Genomic DNA, 17,917 nt, shown 5'->3' on the forward strand with positions numbered 1-17,917 from the left:
AGACAGAGTCTCGCTCTATCACCCAGGCTGGAGTGCAGTGGTGCCATCTTGGCTCACTGCACGCTCCACCTCCCAGGTTCACACCATTCTCCTGCCCTAGCCTCCCAAGTAGCTGGGACTACAGGCGCCCACCACCACACCGAGCTAATTTTTTTGTATTTTTTAGTAGAGACGGGGTTTCACCATGTTAGCCAGGATGGTCTCAATCTCCTGACCTCATGATCCGCCCACCTCGGCCTCCCAAAGTGCTAGGATTACAGGCATGAGCCACCGAGCCTGGCCACTTTTTTTCTTTAAATGCTTTTAAGATGTTCCTACTATCTTCTTGTTTTTAATTAATTTATTATTATTATTATTATTATTATTATTATTATTATTTTTAGAGACAGGGTCTTGCGCTGATGCTGAGGCTGGAATGTGGTAGTGCCATCGTAGCTCATTGCAGTCTCAAACACCTGGGCTCAAGCAATCGTCCTGCCTCAGCCTCCTGAGGAACTAGGACTAGAGGTGTATACCACCATGCCCAGCCAATTTTTAAAATTTTTTGTAGAGGTGGAGACTCACTATGTTGACCAGGCTCCCCTCGAACTCCTGGCCTCAAGCAATCCTCCTACCTCTACCTCCCGAAGTGTTGGGATTACAGGGATTACAAGTGTGAGCCACTGTGCCCGTCCCCACTGTCTTCTGGCTTACATCGTTTCTAAAAGAAACTTGGTGTCATCCTTATTTTTTCTCTACATGTTATATGTCCTCTTTATCTGGTTGCTTTAACTTTATTTATTAATTTTAGTTTAATTTTTAATTGACAAATAATAATTGTATTTTTATGGAGCACAATGTGATGTTTTGGTCTATGTTTACATTGTGGAATGTGTAAATCAAGCTAGTGAACATATCCACCACCTCACACACTTAACATTTTTTGTGTGTGGTGAGAACATGTAAAGGCTGCTCCTTGAGGCCAGGCCCAATCCCAGCACTTTGGGAGGCCGAGGCAAGTGGATCACTTGAGGTCAGGAGTTCAAGACTAGCCTGGCCAACGCGGTGAAACCCCCGTCCCTACTAAAAACACAAAAATCAGCCAGGCGTGGTGGTACACGCCTGTAGTCCTAGCTACTTGAGGCTGAGGCAGGAGAATCACTTGAAACCAAGAGGCAGAAGCTGCAGTGAGCCAAGATCACGCTACTTCACTCCAGCCTGGGCAACAGAGCAAGACTCCATCTCAAAAAAAAAAAAAAAAAAAAAAAAGTCTATTCCTTGAGCAATTTTGAAATACACAATACATCATTGTTAATTATGGTCACCATAGTGGGTAGGAGATCACTAAATCTTATTCTTCCTAACTAAAACTTTGTTCCTTTTGACCAACATCTCCCCATTCCCTCCCTCAACCTCAGCCCCTGATAACCACCATTCCACTCTCTACTGCTATGAGTTTGACCTTTTTAGATTTCACATATGAGATCACATGGTATTTGTGTTTCTGTGCCTGGCTTATTTTACTTAGCTTAATACCTTCCAGATTTACCCATGTTGTTGCAAATGGAATTCCTTCTTTTTTAAGGCTGAATAGTATTCGTGTGTGTGTATGTGTGTGTGTGTGTGTGTATCACATTTCTTTATCTCTTCATTCGTTAATGATCATTTAGGATGATTCCACATCAGGCTACTGTGTATAGTGCCACAGTAAACATGGAAGTGTAGACGTCTCTTCAGCATCCTGCTTCCAATCTCTTTGGATATAAACCCAGAAGTGGGATTGCTGGATCATATGTAGTGCTATTTTTGTTTTTTTGAGGAACCTCCATACTTATTTTCCATAATGCTATTCTAATTCACAATACTACCAACAGTGGACATGGGTTCTTTTTTCTCTACATGCTTGCCAACTGCTTGTTATCTTTTATCTTTTTATATATCTGGCTGCTTCTAAATTTTTTTCTTTCTCACCAATTCTGAACCATTTGATGATTTCTTCCTTTATGCTTCTTGTGCTTGAGGTTCATTGAGCATCTGGGATCAATGCACTTATTATTTTCATCAAATTCAGAAGGTTAGGCCATTATTTCTTCAAACTTTTTTGTCCTTCTCTGTCTACCTTTGGGAGTTCCAATTATACATACATTAGGCCACTTGAAGTTGTCATACAGTTCACTAATGCTAAGTTCTTTTTTTAAGTCTTGTTTCTGTGTTTCATTTTGGACACTTTCTATTGCTACTTCTTCAAATTTACTAATTTTTTCTTCTGCAATATCTAATCTGCTCCTAATCCTATCCAGTGTATTAGATATTGTAGTTTTCATAACTAGAAGCATGATTTGGTTGTTTTCACCCATGTATCTATATAACATGTCCAGTCTTTCACTCAGCTTCTTAAACATTTAGAATATGGTCAGAATAACTTTCTTTGCTGTTTTGTTTTAGAGACAGGGTCTCACTTTGTTGCCCAGGCTGGAGTGCAGTGGCATGATCACAGCTCACTGCAGCCCCAACCTCCTGGTCTCAAGGAATCCTCCCACCTCAGCCTCCTATGTAGCTGGGACCACAGGCACACACCACCACCACACCTGGCTAATTTTTAAATTTTTTGAAGAGACAGGGGTCTCACTTTGTTGCCCAGACTGGTCTCAAACTCCTGGGTTCAAACAATCCTCCTGCCTTGGCCTCCCAACGTGTTGGGATTACAGGCATGAACCACTGTACCCAGCCCAGAATAACTTTTTAGAAATGTCTTGAGGCCAAGATTGGGAAATCATCTGAGGTCGGGAGTTCGAGACCAGCCTGACCAACATGGAGAAACCCCGTCTCTACAAAAAATACAAAATTAGCCAGGCACAGTGGCACATGCCTGTAATCCTAGCTACTCAGGAGGCTGAGGCAGGAGAATTGCTTGAACCCGGGAGGCAGAGGTTGAGGTGAGCTGAGATCACACCATCGCACTCCAGCCTGGGCAACAAGAGCAAACCTCCATCTCAAAAAAAAAAGAAAACAACTCTTAGCCACAATTTCTATCATCTGTGTCACTTCTGAGTCCCTTTCTATTCAGTTATTTTTCTCCTTGTCATGGGTCATATTTTTCTGATTCTTCATGTGTCCTGTAATTTTTTTTCTTTTTTTTTTTTTTTGGAGATGGAGTCTTGCTCTCTCACCCAGGCTGGAGTGCGATGGCACAATCTCAGCTCATTGCAACCTCCACCTCCTGGGTTCAAGTGATTCTCCTGCCTCAACCTCCCAAGTAGCTGGGATTACAGGTGCTCACCACCATGCCCAGATAATTTTTTGTGTTTTTAGCAGAGACGGTGTTTCTCTATGATGGCCAAGCTGGTTTTGAACTCTTGACCTCAAGTGATCCGCCCACCTTGGCCTCCCAAAGTGCTAGGATTACAGCCATGAGCCACTGTGCCCAGCCAATTGTTTTCATTGGATGTCATATGTTGGGAATTTTATTGGGTGATGGATATTTTTGATTTCCTGTAAATATTCCTGAACTTTGTTCTGAGATGCAATTAAGTTACTTGGAAAATGTTTGATCCTTTCAGGTCCTGTTTTTCAGCTTCATTAGATGAGACCATCACAGTGTTTATTTTAGAGATAACTGCCCCACTGCTGAGGCAAAACCACTTTGAGCTCTTTACCTGATGCCCCATGACTTCAGCGATCTTCCACTGTAGGAGGCGAGAACAGGACTATATCCAGCTCCATGTGGGTCACAGGCAGCGTTCACTATCATCATTTCAGGTTGCTGCTGAAGTATCCCTTTTTTAGGCTCTCAGTTGACAGAGCAAATACATATATGTATACATACTAACCTATGTATATACAGGAATCTATCGGCATTTCTGTCTGTGGCCATCTGTAGCTGTATTAACCCAAACATGAGTGTGTGCTGATGTCTCCAGCCCTCATCTGTTACCAGAAGGATTGTTCTAGCCTCCTCCACTTGCCTGTCTTCAACTTCACCATTCCTTGAATTCATTGTTCATTTTCAGTATACCTGTACAGTGGCATCAGAATTGTTAACCCACACCCTGTGGGAAAAAAACTTCATCAGCTAGAGCACAGTGTTTATGGGCAGATCCTTTTGCCTTTAGTCTTACAGATTCCAATCATTCCAAATTATTCGGTACAGCGCCTTTCCGCACCTGCCCCCGCTTTTTTCCCTGAGATTGTTTCCTACATTCGTAGCACAGTTAGATTGTTTTGTTACATTCTGCATTTCACCCTGGGATCCTCCAACCTCCTAAGTTATTTTTGTTTTATTTGTACACATTAGGTTCAATCTGAACTATAAAGTTCTGTGGGTTTTCACAAATGCATAGTGTCATGTATCCACCACTACATTTTCCTTCTCTCTCTTTCTTGCTTTCTTGCCTTCTTGTCTTGCTCTGTCACCCAGGCTGGAGTGCAGTGGCGCAATCTCGGCTCACTGCAACCTCCATCTCCTGGGTTCAAGCCATTCTGCTGCCTCAGCTTCCCGAGTAGCTGGGACTACAGGCATGCACCACCACCCCTGACTAATTTTTTGTATTTTTACAAAATACAAAAGACGATATTTCACTATGTGGGCCAGGCTGGTCTCGAACTCCTGACCTCGTGATCCACCCACCTCAGCCTCCCAAAGTGTTGGGATTACAGGCGTGAGCCACCACACCCAGTCTCTCTCTTTCCTTTCCTTTCTTTCTCTTTCCCTCTCCTCTCCTCTCCTCTCCTCTCCTCTCCTCTCCTCTCCTCTCCTCTCCTCTCCTCTCCTCTCCTCTCATCTCCTCTCCTCTCCTCTTGTCTCCTCTCCTCTCCTTTGATGGTGGTCTCACTGTGACACCCAGGCTGGAGTACAGTGGCAGCATAATCTCAGCTCACTGTAGCCTCAGCCTCCCAGGGCTCAGGTGATCCTCCCACCTCAGCCTCCCAAGTAGCTGGGATTACAGGTGCACACCGTCACGCCCAGCAAATTTTTGTATTTTTTGTAAAGATAGGGTTTCACCATGTTGCCCAGGCTGGTCTCAAACTCCTGAGCTCAAGTGATCTGCCGGCCTCGGCCTCCCAAAGTGCTGGGATGACAGGCATGAGCCACCGTGCCCAGACCACTGTTACATTTTCATAGGAATAGTTTCACCACATCAAAAAACCCCATGCTTCACCTATTCAACCCTGCCTTTTGCACCCCCAGCCAGCCCAGAAATGGTTCTTTTTACCATTGCTATAATTTTGTCTTTTCCAGAATGCCATGAATTTGAAATCATATAGTATGTAGCCTTTTCAGACTGGCTTCTTTCATAGCAATATGCATTTAAGAGTCATCCATGTCTTTCCATGGCTTGATATCTCATTTCTTTTTACACTGAATGAGTTCCCACTGTCTGTTTGTACCACAGTTTGTATATCTATTCACCTATCTAAGGGCATCTTGGTTGCTTCCAATTTTTGGCAATTAAGAATAAAGCTGGCCACGCGCAGTGGCTCACATCTGTAATCCCAGCACTTTGGGAGGCCAAGGTGGGCAGATCACTTGAGGTCAGGAGTTTGAGACCAGCCTGGCCAACATGGTGAAATGCTGTCTCTACTAAAAATACAAAAATTAGCCGGGCATGGTAATGGGCACCTGTAATCCCAGCTACTTGGAAGGCTGAGGCAGGAGAATCACTTCAACCTGGAGGCAGAGGTTGCAGTGAGCTGAGATCGTGCCACTGCACTCCAGCCTGGGTGACACAATGAGACTCTGTCCCAAAAAGAAAAAGAATAAAGCTGCTGTAAACATGTGTAGGTTTTGTGTGGACAGAAGTTTTCAAATCAGTTGGACAAATACCTAAGATTGTGATTCCGTCATACAGTAAAACTGCTTTGCTTTGTCAGAAACTGCCAGAATGTCCTCCAAGGGGGCTGTCTCATGTTGCATTCCCAACAGCAATGAATGGGGGTTCCTGTTCCTCCACATCCTCACCAGATTTGATGACGTCAGTTTTGTGGATTTTAGTCATCCTAGCAGGTGTGTGGTGACACCACATTGTTGTTCTCATTCTCAGTGCCCCGATGACATATCATGCTGAGCATGGTTTCATATGCTTACTTGCCATCTGTATATCATCCTTGCTGAAGTGACTGTTCAGATGTTCAGATCTTTTGCCCATTTTCTTTTTTTTTTTTTATTCCTTTTGAGACAGAGTCTTGCTCTGTTGCCAGGCTGGAGTGCAGTGGCGCGATCTCAGCTCACTATAACCTTTGCCTCCCGGGTTCAAGCGATTCCCCTGCCTCAGCCTCCCAAGTAGCTGGGACTACAGGCGCACACCACCATGGCGCGCTAATTTTTTCTTTTCTTTTCTTTTCTTTTTTTTGTTTTTTTGAGATGAAGTCTCACTCTGTCGCTCAGGCTGGAGTGCAGTGGCGCGATCTCAACTCACTGCAAGCTCCGTCTCCCGGGTTCACGCCATTCTCCTGCCTCAGCCTCCCTCGTAGCTGGGACTACAGGCGCCCACCACCACGCCCGGCTAATTTTTTTGTATTTTTAGTAGAGACGGGGTTTCACCGTGTTAGCCAGGATGGTCTCGATGTCCTGACCTCGTGATCCGCTTGCCCCGGCCTCCCAAAGTGCTGGGATTACAGGCGTGAGCCACCGCGCCTGGCCCCCATTTTTCAATTCAGTTGTTTGTTTTAAGACCTCTTTGTATATTACCACATGTGTATTGAAAATATTTTCTCCCAGTCTGTGGCTTGTCTTTAATTTTCTTAGCAATGTCTTTTGCAGAGCAGAAGATTTCATTAGCTTTCATAGATTTCAACTTATATTTTCTCTTTCACGGATTGTGCATTTGCTGTTACCCACACAGATTTTTATACTGTATTCTGGTGCCATTTACTGAGTTAACAATTGCGGAAGAACTGGAAGGAAGGAAGCAAACAAAACGAGTTCTGTGTGGCACTGTCAGCGCGGGGGCATGGGGAGTCCTGCAGGGTGAGGTATGCGGCGGGATGGCAAGGCGCGGGCCCATAGATGTGCAGGTCTGGAGATGTGTGCAGCGGAGATGTGCAGGCCCGAGATGTGCGGGTCCGATGTGTGGGTCCGGAGATGTGCGGGTACCCAGAGGTGCAGATCGGAGATGTGGGGGTCCGGAGATGTGCGGATCAGGAGAAGTGCCAGTCCCGAGATGTGCGGATCGGAGATGTGGAGGGCTAGGAGATGCGCGGGTCCGGAGATGCGCACATCAGGAGATGGGCGAATCGGAGATGCGCGGGTCCGGAAATGTGCCGAGCGGAGATGTGCGGATCAGGAGATGTTGTGGGGTCAGGAGATGCGGGGGTCCAGAGATGCGGGGGTCCGGAGATGTGCGGGTCTGGAGATGTGCAGAGCAGAGATGAGCTTATCGGAGATGCCCGGGTCCGGAGATCCACGGGTCTAGAGACGCGCGGGTCCAGAGATGCGTGGGTCCAGAGATGTGCGGTTCCAAAGATGTGCGAATCTGAAGATGTGTGGATCGGAGATGTGCAGGTCCGGAGATGCGCGGAGTGGAGATGCGCGGATCGGAGATGCTCAGATCGAAGATGTGGGAATGAGATGTGCGGGGCGGGATGTGTGGATGGGAGACGCGCAGGCCCGGAGATATGTGGGGCGGAGATGTGCGGGTCCAGGGATGTGTGATCTGAGGTGTGTGGGTCTGGAACTCGGGGTCAGCTCAGCAGCAGAGAGAGCGAGCATGCTGGCTTTGGGAGCACAGCACAATGGCAGCTGTAGGAGTGCAAGAGGGTGTGACCCAGAGGCAGGGCCCGGCCCTGCATGGGTGTTCTGAGGTTTATGCCTCAGCAGTAGATGCCTCATATGCGAAATCACATCCTCATAGACCCGGTTCAGACACAGGATAGTGATGCCTGGACTATTCATCCGTCTCTCCTCTTTTTCCCCCAGACACGCTTTCACCAGCTTCGAGCCCCTCCTCGGTGACTTATCCTGTGGTCCCCGGCAGCGTGGACGAGTCCCCCAGTGGAGCATTGAACATCGAATGTAGAATCTGCGGGGACAAGGCCTCAGGCTACCATTACGGAGTCCACGCGTGTGAAGGCTGCAAGGTAGAGGGGAGCTGGAGCAGGGCCGGTGGCTGCCACCATCAACTACTTATGGTTACTTTTATAGCAAATGGCAGTCATTACTGAGAGATTGCAGAAAGTCCCGGATAAGAAACTGACTTCAGGCCAGGCGCGATATCTCACGCCTTTAATTCCAGCACTTTAGGAGACCGAGATGGGTGGATCACCTGAGATCAGGAGTTCGAGACCAGCCTGGCCAACATGATGAAACCCTGTCTCTACTAAAAATACAAAAAAAATTAGCCAGGCGTGGTGGTGGGCGCCTGTAATCCCAGCTACTCAAGAGGCAAAGACAGGAGAATCGCTTGAACCCAGGAGCCAGAGGTTGCAGTGAGCCAAGATTGTGCCACTGCACTCCAGCCTGGGCAACAAGAGTGAGACTCCATCTTAAAAAAAAAAAAAAGAAAGAAAGAAAGAAAAAGAAAAGGAAACTGACCTCAGTGATAGATTAGCATCTCTTTATAGCACAGAAACCCTGAGAGCGTAAGCCCTGTTGTGAACTGCATATTTGAGGAATCTAGCTTGTACGCCCCTTATGAGAATCTAATACTTGATGTTCCGAGGTGGAACAGTTTCATCCTGAAACCATCCCTCCCTACCCCCATCTGTGGAAAAATTGTCTTCCATGAAACCGGTCCCTGGTGCCAAAAAGTTTGGGGATTGCTGCTTTAGAGAGTCTAGGACAAATGGTTCCTCTGTGCTTTGTAAATACTTAGAGAAGTGTGTTCTTTAAAAGAAAATAAGCCACATTGGACCGGGTGCGGTGGCTTATGCCTGTAATCCCAGCACTTTGGGAGGCCGAGGCAGCTGGATCACCTGAGGTCAGGAGTTCAAGACCAGCCTGGCCAACATGGCGAAACCCTGTCTCTACTAAAAATACAAAAATTAGCCAGGTGTGGTGGCGGGTGCCTGTAATCCCAGCTACTTGGGAGGCTGAAGCAGGAGAATTGCTTGAACCCAGGAAGTGGATGTTGCAGTGAGCTGAGATCGAGCCATTGCACTCCAGCCTAGGCGACAAGAGTAAAACTTCGTCTCAAAAAAAAAAAAAAAAGAGAGAGAAAAGAAAAGAAGCCACATTAAGAACATCACTTCATTCGAATACAAGACAGAGAGCCGTTACCGTTGATCTCTGGACCTTCCCTGAAGGCCAGGTGGGGCAGGTGTTCTCATGCTCCTGCCGGGGAAGTTGGCCATCAGAGATACAGAGTATCTTGCTTAGGGTCCCACAGCCCCCAGCAGCAGGGACTGGAACCAGAGACTGGCTGCTCCTGCCCCCCGGCAGTTCCTTCCTGCACATCAGGGGCTTCTCCACCTGATTCAAGCCACAGGAACCCCCTGTGCATCTTCATCCTCCTGCTGGCTCAGCCTGCCCTAAACAGATGTGACCCAGGCCAGGTGTGCATGAAGGCAGGCCCTGTTGTCCCGCATGCTGCCAGCTGGACTGGTGGCCCTTCCGTGTTTGCCAGCGTGGTGATGAGGAGAGTTCCTGCAGCAGCGTCCCTTTAGGGTTGCACAGACGTGCTCAAGTCTGGCGCCTTATGTACGTGATATGTGGGAGACCATCATCTGAATGTTTGGTTTGAATCAGAAATCCCTTCTCACGGTGCACGCTGCAGGTGTTCACTAACTTGGAAAATGCCACCGCCTTTCTGGCACAATGTACGATCTTGGAACACCAGCATTCTGCCCCGAGCCAGGCCTGGCCTCAGAGGCCTGGGCCACAGGGAGCACCTCACAGCCAGGACACTGTGGCACTCTGCCGTCTAGAAGCCTGTCTCCCCACCCTTCCCATCCTAACCCCATGCGTTCCTCAGCCTCCCCACTGTGCAACCCTAGGTAAGGACATTGTGAAGACGTCAGCCTGCCCCTCACCTTCCCCTGCTGTCCCTCTCCCGCGGGCCAAGCAGACCCACTGTGGCAAAAATATAGAAGAATGACTTAAAAGCAAAGAGAAAAAAGAACCCAAAGCAAAAATGAACTCCTTCGCAAGTTTTCTAACCACATACCTTTGAAAAAGCTCCTTATAAAGTGGCCTTTTCCTTAGGGCCATGATTGATTACTCATTTAGTTTTGTTTTTTATGGACTATTTAGTAACATTGTTTCTTGCTGGGTAGAATTTAAGATGCTTTTACAAAGCAAGAAAATTGTTTACAAACAGCTGGCTTCCTTTTATTACAATTTTTGTCTTTGAGGGAGTTAATATACTCTTACAAAAATTCTTAGAAAGTCTTTAGTCACAAATATGGAAATGTCACAATGCTGGGGATAGTTACATTCATATACATTGTAACAAGGCTGAGTAACTCTTTGGAAAACTATAATTGTGTTTTCCCAAGTCAGATGAGGGCATTTTGAAATGACTTTGAATGCTGCCTCATTTTATTGTTTTTCACATTAAATGTAACGACATTTAAAGTTCTGTATTTGTCCTAAACATTTCAGACTTCTTAGAAGAACTATTTCTTTCCTTTTTCTTTTTCTTTTTTTTTTTTTTTTTGAGATGGAGTCTCACTCTGTCGCGCAGGCTAGATAGAGTGCAGTGGCACAATCTCAGCTCACTGCAACCTCTGCCTCCCAGGTTCAAGTGTTTCTCCTGCCTCAGCCTCCCGAGTAGCTGGGACTACAGACTTACACCACCACGCCCGGCTAATTTTTGTATTTTTAGTAGAGACAGGGTTTCACCATGTTGGCTAGGCTGGTCTCGAACTCCTGACCTCAGGTGATCCACCCGCCTCGGCCTCCCAAAGTGCTGGGATTACAGGCGTGATCACCACGCCTGGCCTAGAATAACTTTTCTGTAAATTTTGTTCATTTAAAAAGAAACAATAAATGAGCAACAAAAAAGGTGAGTAAAACAAGTGCATTGGTTTCTCAGTGGCCCAGTCTTTAAATTCACTGTGTATTACCCTCACAGGGGTTCTTTCGGCGAACGATTCGACTCAAGCTGGTGTATGACAAGTGCGACCGCAGCTGCAAGATCCAGAAAAAGAACAGAAACAAATGCCAGTATTGTCGATTTCACAAGTGCCTTTCTGTCGGGATGTCACACAACGGTAGGTAAGGTGGCCCCGCACATTTTCCCAGTTCATTCCTCGGTTCCCCTTCCTTGCTCCAAGGGAACAGACCAAGCTATGGATGAATGTGCTTCAACATTTCACACCCAAGTCATTTTGTAATCAGAGTGGCCTAAGAAAATAAAAGTTGCCCAGGCGCGGTGGTTCACGCCTGTAATCCCAGCACTTTTGGAGGCTGAGGTGGGTGGATCACTTCAGGTCAGGAGTTTGAGACCAGCCTGGCCAATATGGTGAAACCCCGTCTCTACTAAGAATACAAAAATTAGCTGGGTGTGGTGGTGCACGCCTCTAGTCCCAGCTACTCGGGAGGCTGAGGCAGAAGAATCGCTTGAACCCGGGAGGCGGAGGTTGCAGTGAGCTGAGATTGCGCCACTGCACTCCAGCCTGGGCGACAGAGGGAGATTCCGTCTCAAAAAAAAAAAAAGAAAGAAAGAAAGAAAATAAAAGTCTCCCAGGTGCGGTGGTTCACACCTGTAATCCCAGCACTTTAGAGGCCGAGGCGGGTGGATCACTTGAGGTCAGGAGTTTGAGACCAGCCTGACCAACATGGCAAAACCCTGTCTCTACTAAAAATACAAAAATTAGCTAGGCGTGGTAGTGCACACCTGTAATCCCAGCTACTTGGGAGGCTGAGACAGGAGAATAGCTTGAACCCGGGAGGAGGAGGTTGCAGTGAGCTGAGATCGCACCACTGCACTTCAGCCTGGGCGACGGAGTGAGACTCCGTCTCAAAAAAAAAGAAAAAGTCTCAAATAGCTGAGATTCAGTGGTGCATTGGACTCGCTGTTAGAAACTTCAATGGTAAGACTTTGATACAGAATCGAAAAACCAAGCGGAAGGCACCAAAATGACAGAATGTTCACCTCGTCCATAGGAAGGGTGTGCCACCTCAAACATCTCACCATATTATGAATTTCCTCCTAGCCAATCATATAATAGTTTCAGAACATGCTAATTGTGATGTGAATGTAACTAAAGTAAGTCGTTCATAAGAGTTGCATGTCTACCTTCTGGAAAAAGAAGCAGTTATTATATAAACTCATCCCGAAGCCCCGTTCACCTCCTTCACTCAAAGGTTGATGATGCACCTGATGGTGGTGTGCACCTTACTAATGAGACGAACGATGGTGTCACCTTCAGCCTGCACCTGTTAACGATGGTGTCACCTTCAGCCTGCACCTGTTTAAACGTCTACAGTGTATAGAGTTTGAGTTTTTCATCTCTCCATAGTGGAAAGCCGAATAGTAATCAAGGATGGGTCTGAACTGCCTGTGAATTTTCATTCCTGGTTTAAGTCCTGGGGGAGCCCCTCGTCCAGCCCTGTCCGAGCAGTCATGACCTCACTGCTCATGCCTGTGTTTCCCCCTCCAAACCCTAGCGATTCGTTTTGGACGAATGCCAAGATCTGAAAAAGCAAAACTGAAAGCAGAAATTCTTACCTGCGAACATGACATAGAAGATTCTGAAACTGCAGATCTCAAATCTCTGGCCAAGAGAATCTACGAGGCCTACCTGAAGAACTTCAACATGAACAAGGTCAAAGCCCGGGTCATCCTCTCAGGAAAGGCCAGTAACAATCCAGTAGGTGTTTGCGGCTGTTCTGGGTTCTGTTGGCAACATGGAACCAGTGTCGTAGAGGATGATTAAGGACACATGTGTTGAATGTTGAGAAAATTATATTTCTCCCACAGTTAAGCAAAGGACAGCGAAGATGGAAGTAGTTCATTCTGAGACTCTGAGCTGTAGCTTAACAACAACTCCTTTCTTCTTGCTTGGAGCCACCTCAAAGCTCTTAGCAACTAAGTTGTTATACTGGCTATGTAATTAATACACTTTAAAAAAACCTTAATAGCTTACCAAGTACTAAGATGATTTCTTAGGTGCATTTTTTCTTAAATAGAGATAGGTTCTTGGTCTGTTGCCCAGGCTGGAGTGCAGTGGCGGAATCATAGTTCACTGCAGCCTTGAACTCCTAGGCTCAAGCAATCCTCCTGCCTCAGCCTCCCAAGGAGCTGGGACTACAGGTGTGCACCACCACACCTGGCTATTTTTGTTGTTGTTGTTGTTGTTTTGTTTTGTTTTTGTTTTTTGGTAGAGATGAGATGTTTCCCAGGCTGGTCTCACACTCCTGGCCTCAAGTGATCTTCCCACCTCGGCCTCTCAAAGCACTGGCATTACAGGTGTGAGTCATGGCACCCAGCATTAACTGGATTAAAAAAAAAAAAAAAAACTGACCAGGCAAGGTGGGTCATGCCTGTAATCCTGGCACTCTGGGGAGGCCAAGGTGGGCAGATTACTCAAGTCCAGGAGTTTGAGACCAGCCTGGCCAACATGGAGAAACCCCATCTCTACTAAAAATACAAAAATTAGCTGAGCAGGGTGGCACACACCTGTAATTCCAGCTACTCGGGTGGTTTAGGCATGAGAATTGCTTCAACCCGGGAGGCAGAGGTTACAGCGAGCTGAGATCATGCCACTGCACTCCAGCCTGGGTGACAGTTCGAGACCCTATCTCAAAAAAAAAAAATAGAATAATAAAATAAATCCCTATTTTAAGGTTTATTAGTCTGCTATAAAGAAATCCCTGAGACTTGGTAATTTATAAAGAAAAGAGGTTTAATTGGCTTGTGGCCCACAGGCTGTATGTACAGGAAGCTTCTGTTTCTGGGGAGGCCTCAGGGAATTTGACTCATAGCAGAAGGTGAAGTGGAAGTAGGCGTCTTACATGGCAGCAGCAGAAACAAGAGACGGGAGGTGCTGCACACTTTTCACCCATCAGATCTTGTGAGAACTCTATCACTAGAGTAGCACCAAGAGGATGGTGCTAAACCATTCACGAAGGATCACCCCCATGATCCAGTCCCTCCCCCCAGGCCCCACCTCCAGCACTGGGGATTACAGTTCACCATGAGATTTGGGTGGGGACACAGAGCCGAACCATTTCATAAGGCTAGAAAATGAAACCACTTACTTCCTACTCAAAATGTGCTCTTGGTCCTTTCTTCTAAAACTACTCCCTCCCTCTCAGACAAACATGCCTACATTCTTTTTCTGCCTTCAGTGAAAAGACAGTAACATCTTGGGGCTTAGAAAGGGCCACTTGTAAGCTGGGCGAGGTGGCTCACGCCTGTCATCCCAGCACTTTGGGAGGCCAAGGCAGGCGGATCACGAGGTCAGGAGATCGAGACCATCCTGGCTAACACGGTGAAACCCCATCTCCACTAAAAATACAAAAAATTAGCCGGGCATGGTGGCGGGCGCCTGTAGTCTCAGCTACTCGGGAAGCTGAGGCAGGAGAATGGCGTGAACCCAGGAGGTGGAGCTTGCAGTGAGCCAAGATCGTGCCACTGCACTTCCAGCCTGGGCGACAAAGCCAGTTGCGGCTGGGCGTGGTGGCTCACGCCTGTAATCCCAGCACTTTGGGAGGCCAAGGTGGGTGGATCACTTGAGGTCAGGAGTTTGAGACCACCCTGGCCAACATGGTGAAACCCCATCTCTATTAAAAATACAAAAAATTAGCTGGGCATGGTAGCTGTTGCCTGTAATCCCAGCTACTTGAGAGGCTGAGGCAGGAGAATTGCTTGAACCTGGGAGCTGGAGGTTGCAGTGAGCTGAGATCGCACCACTGCACTCCAGCCTGGGCAACAGAGTGAGACTCTGTCTCTAAAAAAAAGAAAGAAAGGAAAAGGACCACCTGTTATAGAAACCCTGTCTTTTAAGGTAGCTCTGGACCTTTTCAGAGGCAGCTAAATTGCCCCTCATGGCTCGTCCTCCACGTCCCCGCCTGCCTGGCCTAAGTCCTCCTTCCCCCTCCCCAACAGTTAAATAAGCCTTTGTCTTCATTACAAAACACATCTCAGAGCTACCTTCAAAGAAGAGCCAGCCCTCAGTTGGTGAATGAAGATACTTTGACATTTTCCTATGAGCATGATGAAACAGGTTTAATTTGTATTAAATAGCTTGAAGCAATCTTTATTGGGAATTACAAGGTGGAATTTTAGTCACAGGAAAATAAAGCATTTCACAAGCTACTTACTTTCATGAACAAACCAAACCTCTTCTTTACTGAGTCCTTTAATTCTTCAGTGAATTCTCCAATTAAATAGGCCGAGACATTTTAGAAGTTTCCAGCAGACACCCACGCTAGGCAGCCCCAGAGGCTTGTCCCAGTTAGAACTTTCCTGGATTATGAGAGTGAAAGAAAAGGTAACTTTTAGCTTCGAGTCTCTATCCTGGATATGATTAGTACAGCCCAAAATTGGGATGACTAAAACTTTTGTTTGCCAGCTTATATTTCTCCCTTGGATTTAAGAATTGAAAGCAGGCTGGGCACAGTGGCTCACACTGTAATCCCAGCACTTTGGGAGGCTGAGGCGGGAGGATCACTTGAGGCAATCCAAGAGTTCAAGACCAGGCAACACAAGGAGACCTCGTCTCTACAAAAAATGTTTTTTTTTTCAACTAGCTGGGCATGGTGGCATGTGCCTGTGGTCCCAGGTACTTGGGAAGCTGAGATGGGAGGATGGCTTGAGCCCAGGGGTTCAAGACCAACCTGGGCAACGTGGCAAGACCACATCTCTACAAAAAATAAAAACATTAGCCAGGCATGGTGGCACATGCCTATAGTCCCCGCGACTTGGGAGGTTGAGGCAGGAGGATGCCTTGAGGCCAGGAGTTCAAGGCTGCAGCGAGCCATGATTGCGCCACTGCACTCCAGCCTAGGCGACAGAGCGAGACTCTCTAAAAAAAATTCAAAGCAGAGTTAAGTTGTCTTTCTTCCTAACAACCTGCCCCCACCATTGGGTGCAAATGGGACTCCTGGAGTCCTCCTGCACCTCCCCTTGGAGACCACCAAGCTCTAGGAACCCCATCACCCTCAGCTGAGGATCACATGCAGCAACTTGCAGGCAGGAATCTGTTTGCATTTTGGCCTTAAAGAAATAAATAATAGGCCAGGCGCAGTGGCTCATGCCTGTAATCCCAGCACTTTGGGAGGCTGAGGCAGGTGGATCACCTGAGGTCAGGAGTTGGAGAACAACCTGACCAATATGGTAAAACCCTGTCTCTACTAAAAATACAAAAATTAGCCAGGAATGGTCGTTGGCACCTGTAATCCCAACTACTCGGGAGGCTGAGACAGGAGAATTGCTTGAACCTGGAAGGTGGAGGTTGCAGTGAGCCGAGATCACACCACTGCACTCCAGCCTGGGTGACAGAGTGAGACTCCATCTCAAAAAAAAAAAAAAAAAAAAAAGAGGGCCAGGCGCGGTTTCTTATGCTTATGCCTGTAATCCCAGCACTTTGGGAGGCAGAGGAGGGCGGATTGTCTGAGTTCAGGAGTTCGAGACCAGCCTGGGCAACACGGTAAAACCCCATCTCTACTAAAATACAAAAAATTAGCCGGGCATGGCAGTGTGCGCCTGTATTCCCATCTCCTCGGGAGGCTGAGGCAGGAGAATGGCGTGAACCTGGGAGGCGGAGGTTGCAGTGAGCCGAGATCGCACCAGTGCACTCCAGCCTGGGCGACAGAGCGAGACTCCATCTCAAAACAAGAGAAAGAAATGATAGATGAATAGTCTAGGATTGGGGTTCACAATTTGGTTTTCTGTAGAAAAAGAGAACCGGGCACTCTTCCGAGAGTCAGATGCCCTCTTCCATCCACACCCACAAAGCCAGAGCACCATAGGTACCAGTTTTCAAGGCAACCTCCAACCGTCATGTGACTCTTTGTGTTTGATCACGCTGTTTGCTCCAAGCCAGGGTCGCATCCCACCCCATGTCCTTGTCTGCGCACGGGACGCTGGAGGCACGGCCCCCTCCTCCCTGCCTAGCCTGCTGACGGGCTTTCCAGAGCTGGCTCCTTCAAGTGCAGGATACCCTCTCTGCTTAGTCTGGGAAAAGGCCCCGTTGGCAGGATGCCCACCACCAAGCCACACTGCCCGAATCTCTTGGCAGAGCTCTGGTTTTGTGGCTACGGTGGGTAGTGGAAGACCATAGCCTGTGTCCCTTACACATCTCAGAAAGCAACCCCATCTGTGGGCGAGAAATCTGTTAGGGAGACCAAGCATCGGGCTGGAAACACTCACCTTGGTCTCTGCCCAGTGGCCCACATCCAGTCCTCGTTTCATCAGTTTCCAGCCTGGGTGACCTCACAGCCCCAGCCACGCCCCACAGAGCCTCAGGAAGGCACACTGACCTCAGGGCCGGCGGCTGACTTCATTTCTGTTTGGGGATGAGAGGCGGCACAGTGAACTGTCCAGGCCAGTAAACTGATGGATTCACACGAACCGTAATGAAGGTGGGCTGTGTGCTGGGGAAGGCAGGCTCGCCTCCTCCCTGCAGGGGCTGCTGGGGTGAAAGCAACCCTGAAATGTTCAAAGCCTTGATGGGGAAGCACAGGGGATGGATAGATTTTAATTTTAAAGCAGCCCTCTGGTTTGCTATAAGTGGGGGACTGAATTTCTCTTGGAGGTGGCCAAAGCCTTTCTTCTGTCAAGATCAGCTCATGGCCTTCAGATGACGCAAAGCCCCATGGCTGAGCTGGAACAGGCTAGAATGCTGGGGGGCCTGAAACCGGTGTGGGAGTTGTGGGGGGCCTAGAATCAGCCAGGAGGCTCGGGTCGGGGTTGGAACCGGCCAGGGTGCACGGAGGAGGCTGCGGGGGCAGGGGGAGGCCGCTGCATGGAGCCGCATAGATGCCATTGCTTGAGGAAAGGTGGGGTTTAGCCGAGGAAAGGAGTGAGGGGTGGATGGAGAATGTCTGTGTCCA

General features: G+C 47.8%; 1 protein-coding gene across 3 annotated transcripts in view; it reads left to right on the forward strand.

Annotated features, from left to right (window-relative positions):
- PPARA (peroxisome proliferator activated receptor alpha) overlaps positions 1–17,917 on the forward strand; it is a 96,403-nt gene that overhangs the window by 59,007 nt on the left and 19,479 nt on the right. For all 3 annotated transcript variants that reach the window (XM_054469754.2, XM_063663125.1, XM_063663124.1), the window contains 3 exons: positions 7,895–8,055; positions 10,989–11,127; positions 12,527–12,729. In XM_054469754.2, coding sequence (XP_054325729.1) covers positions 7,895–8,055; positions 10,989–11,127; positions 12,527–12,729 — 503 coding nt within the window. The remainder of the gene's footprint in view (positions 1–7,894; positions 8,056–10,988; positions 11,128–12,526; positions 12,730–17,917) is intronic.

The sequence above is a fragment of the Pongo pygmaeus genome, chromosome 23, assembly GCF_028885625.2.
Source record: "Pongo pygmaeus isolate AG05252 chromosome 23, NHGRI_mPonPyg2-v2.0_pri, whole genome shotgun sequence".
Taxonomy (NCBI): Eukaryota; Metazoa; Chordata; class Mammalia; order Primates; family Hominidae; genus Pongo; species Pongo pygmaeus.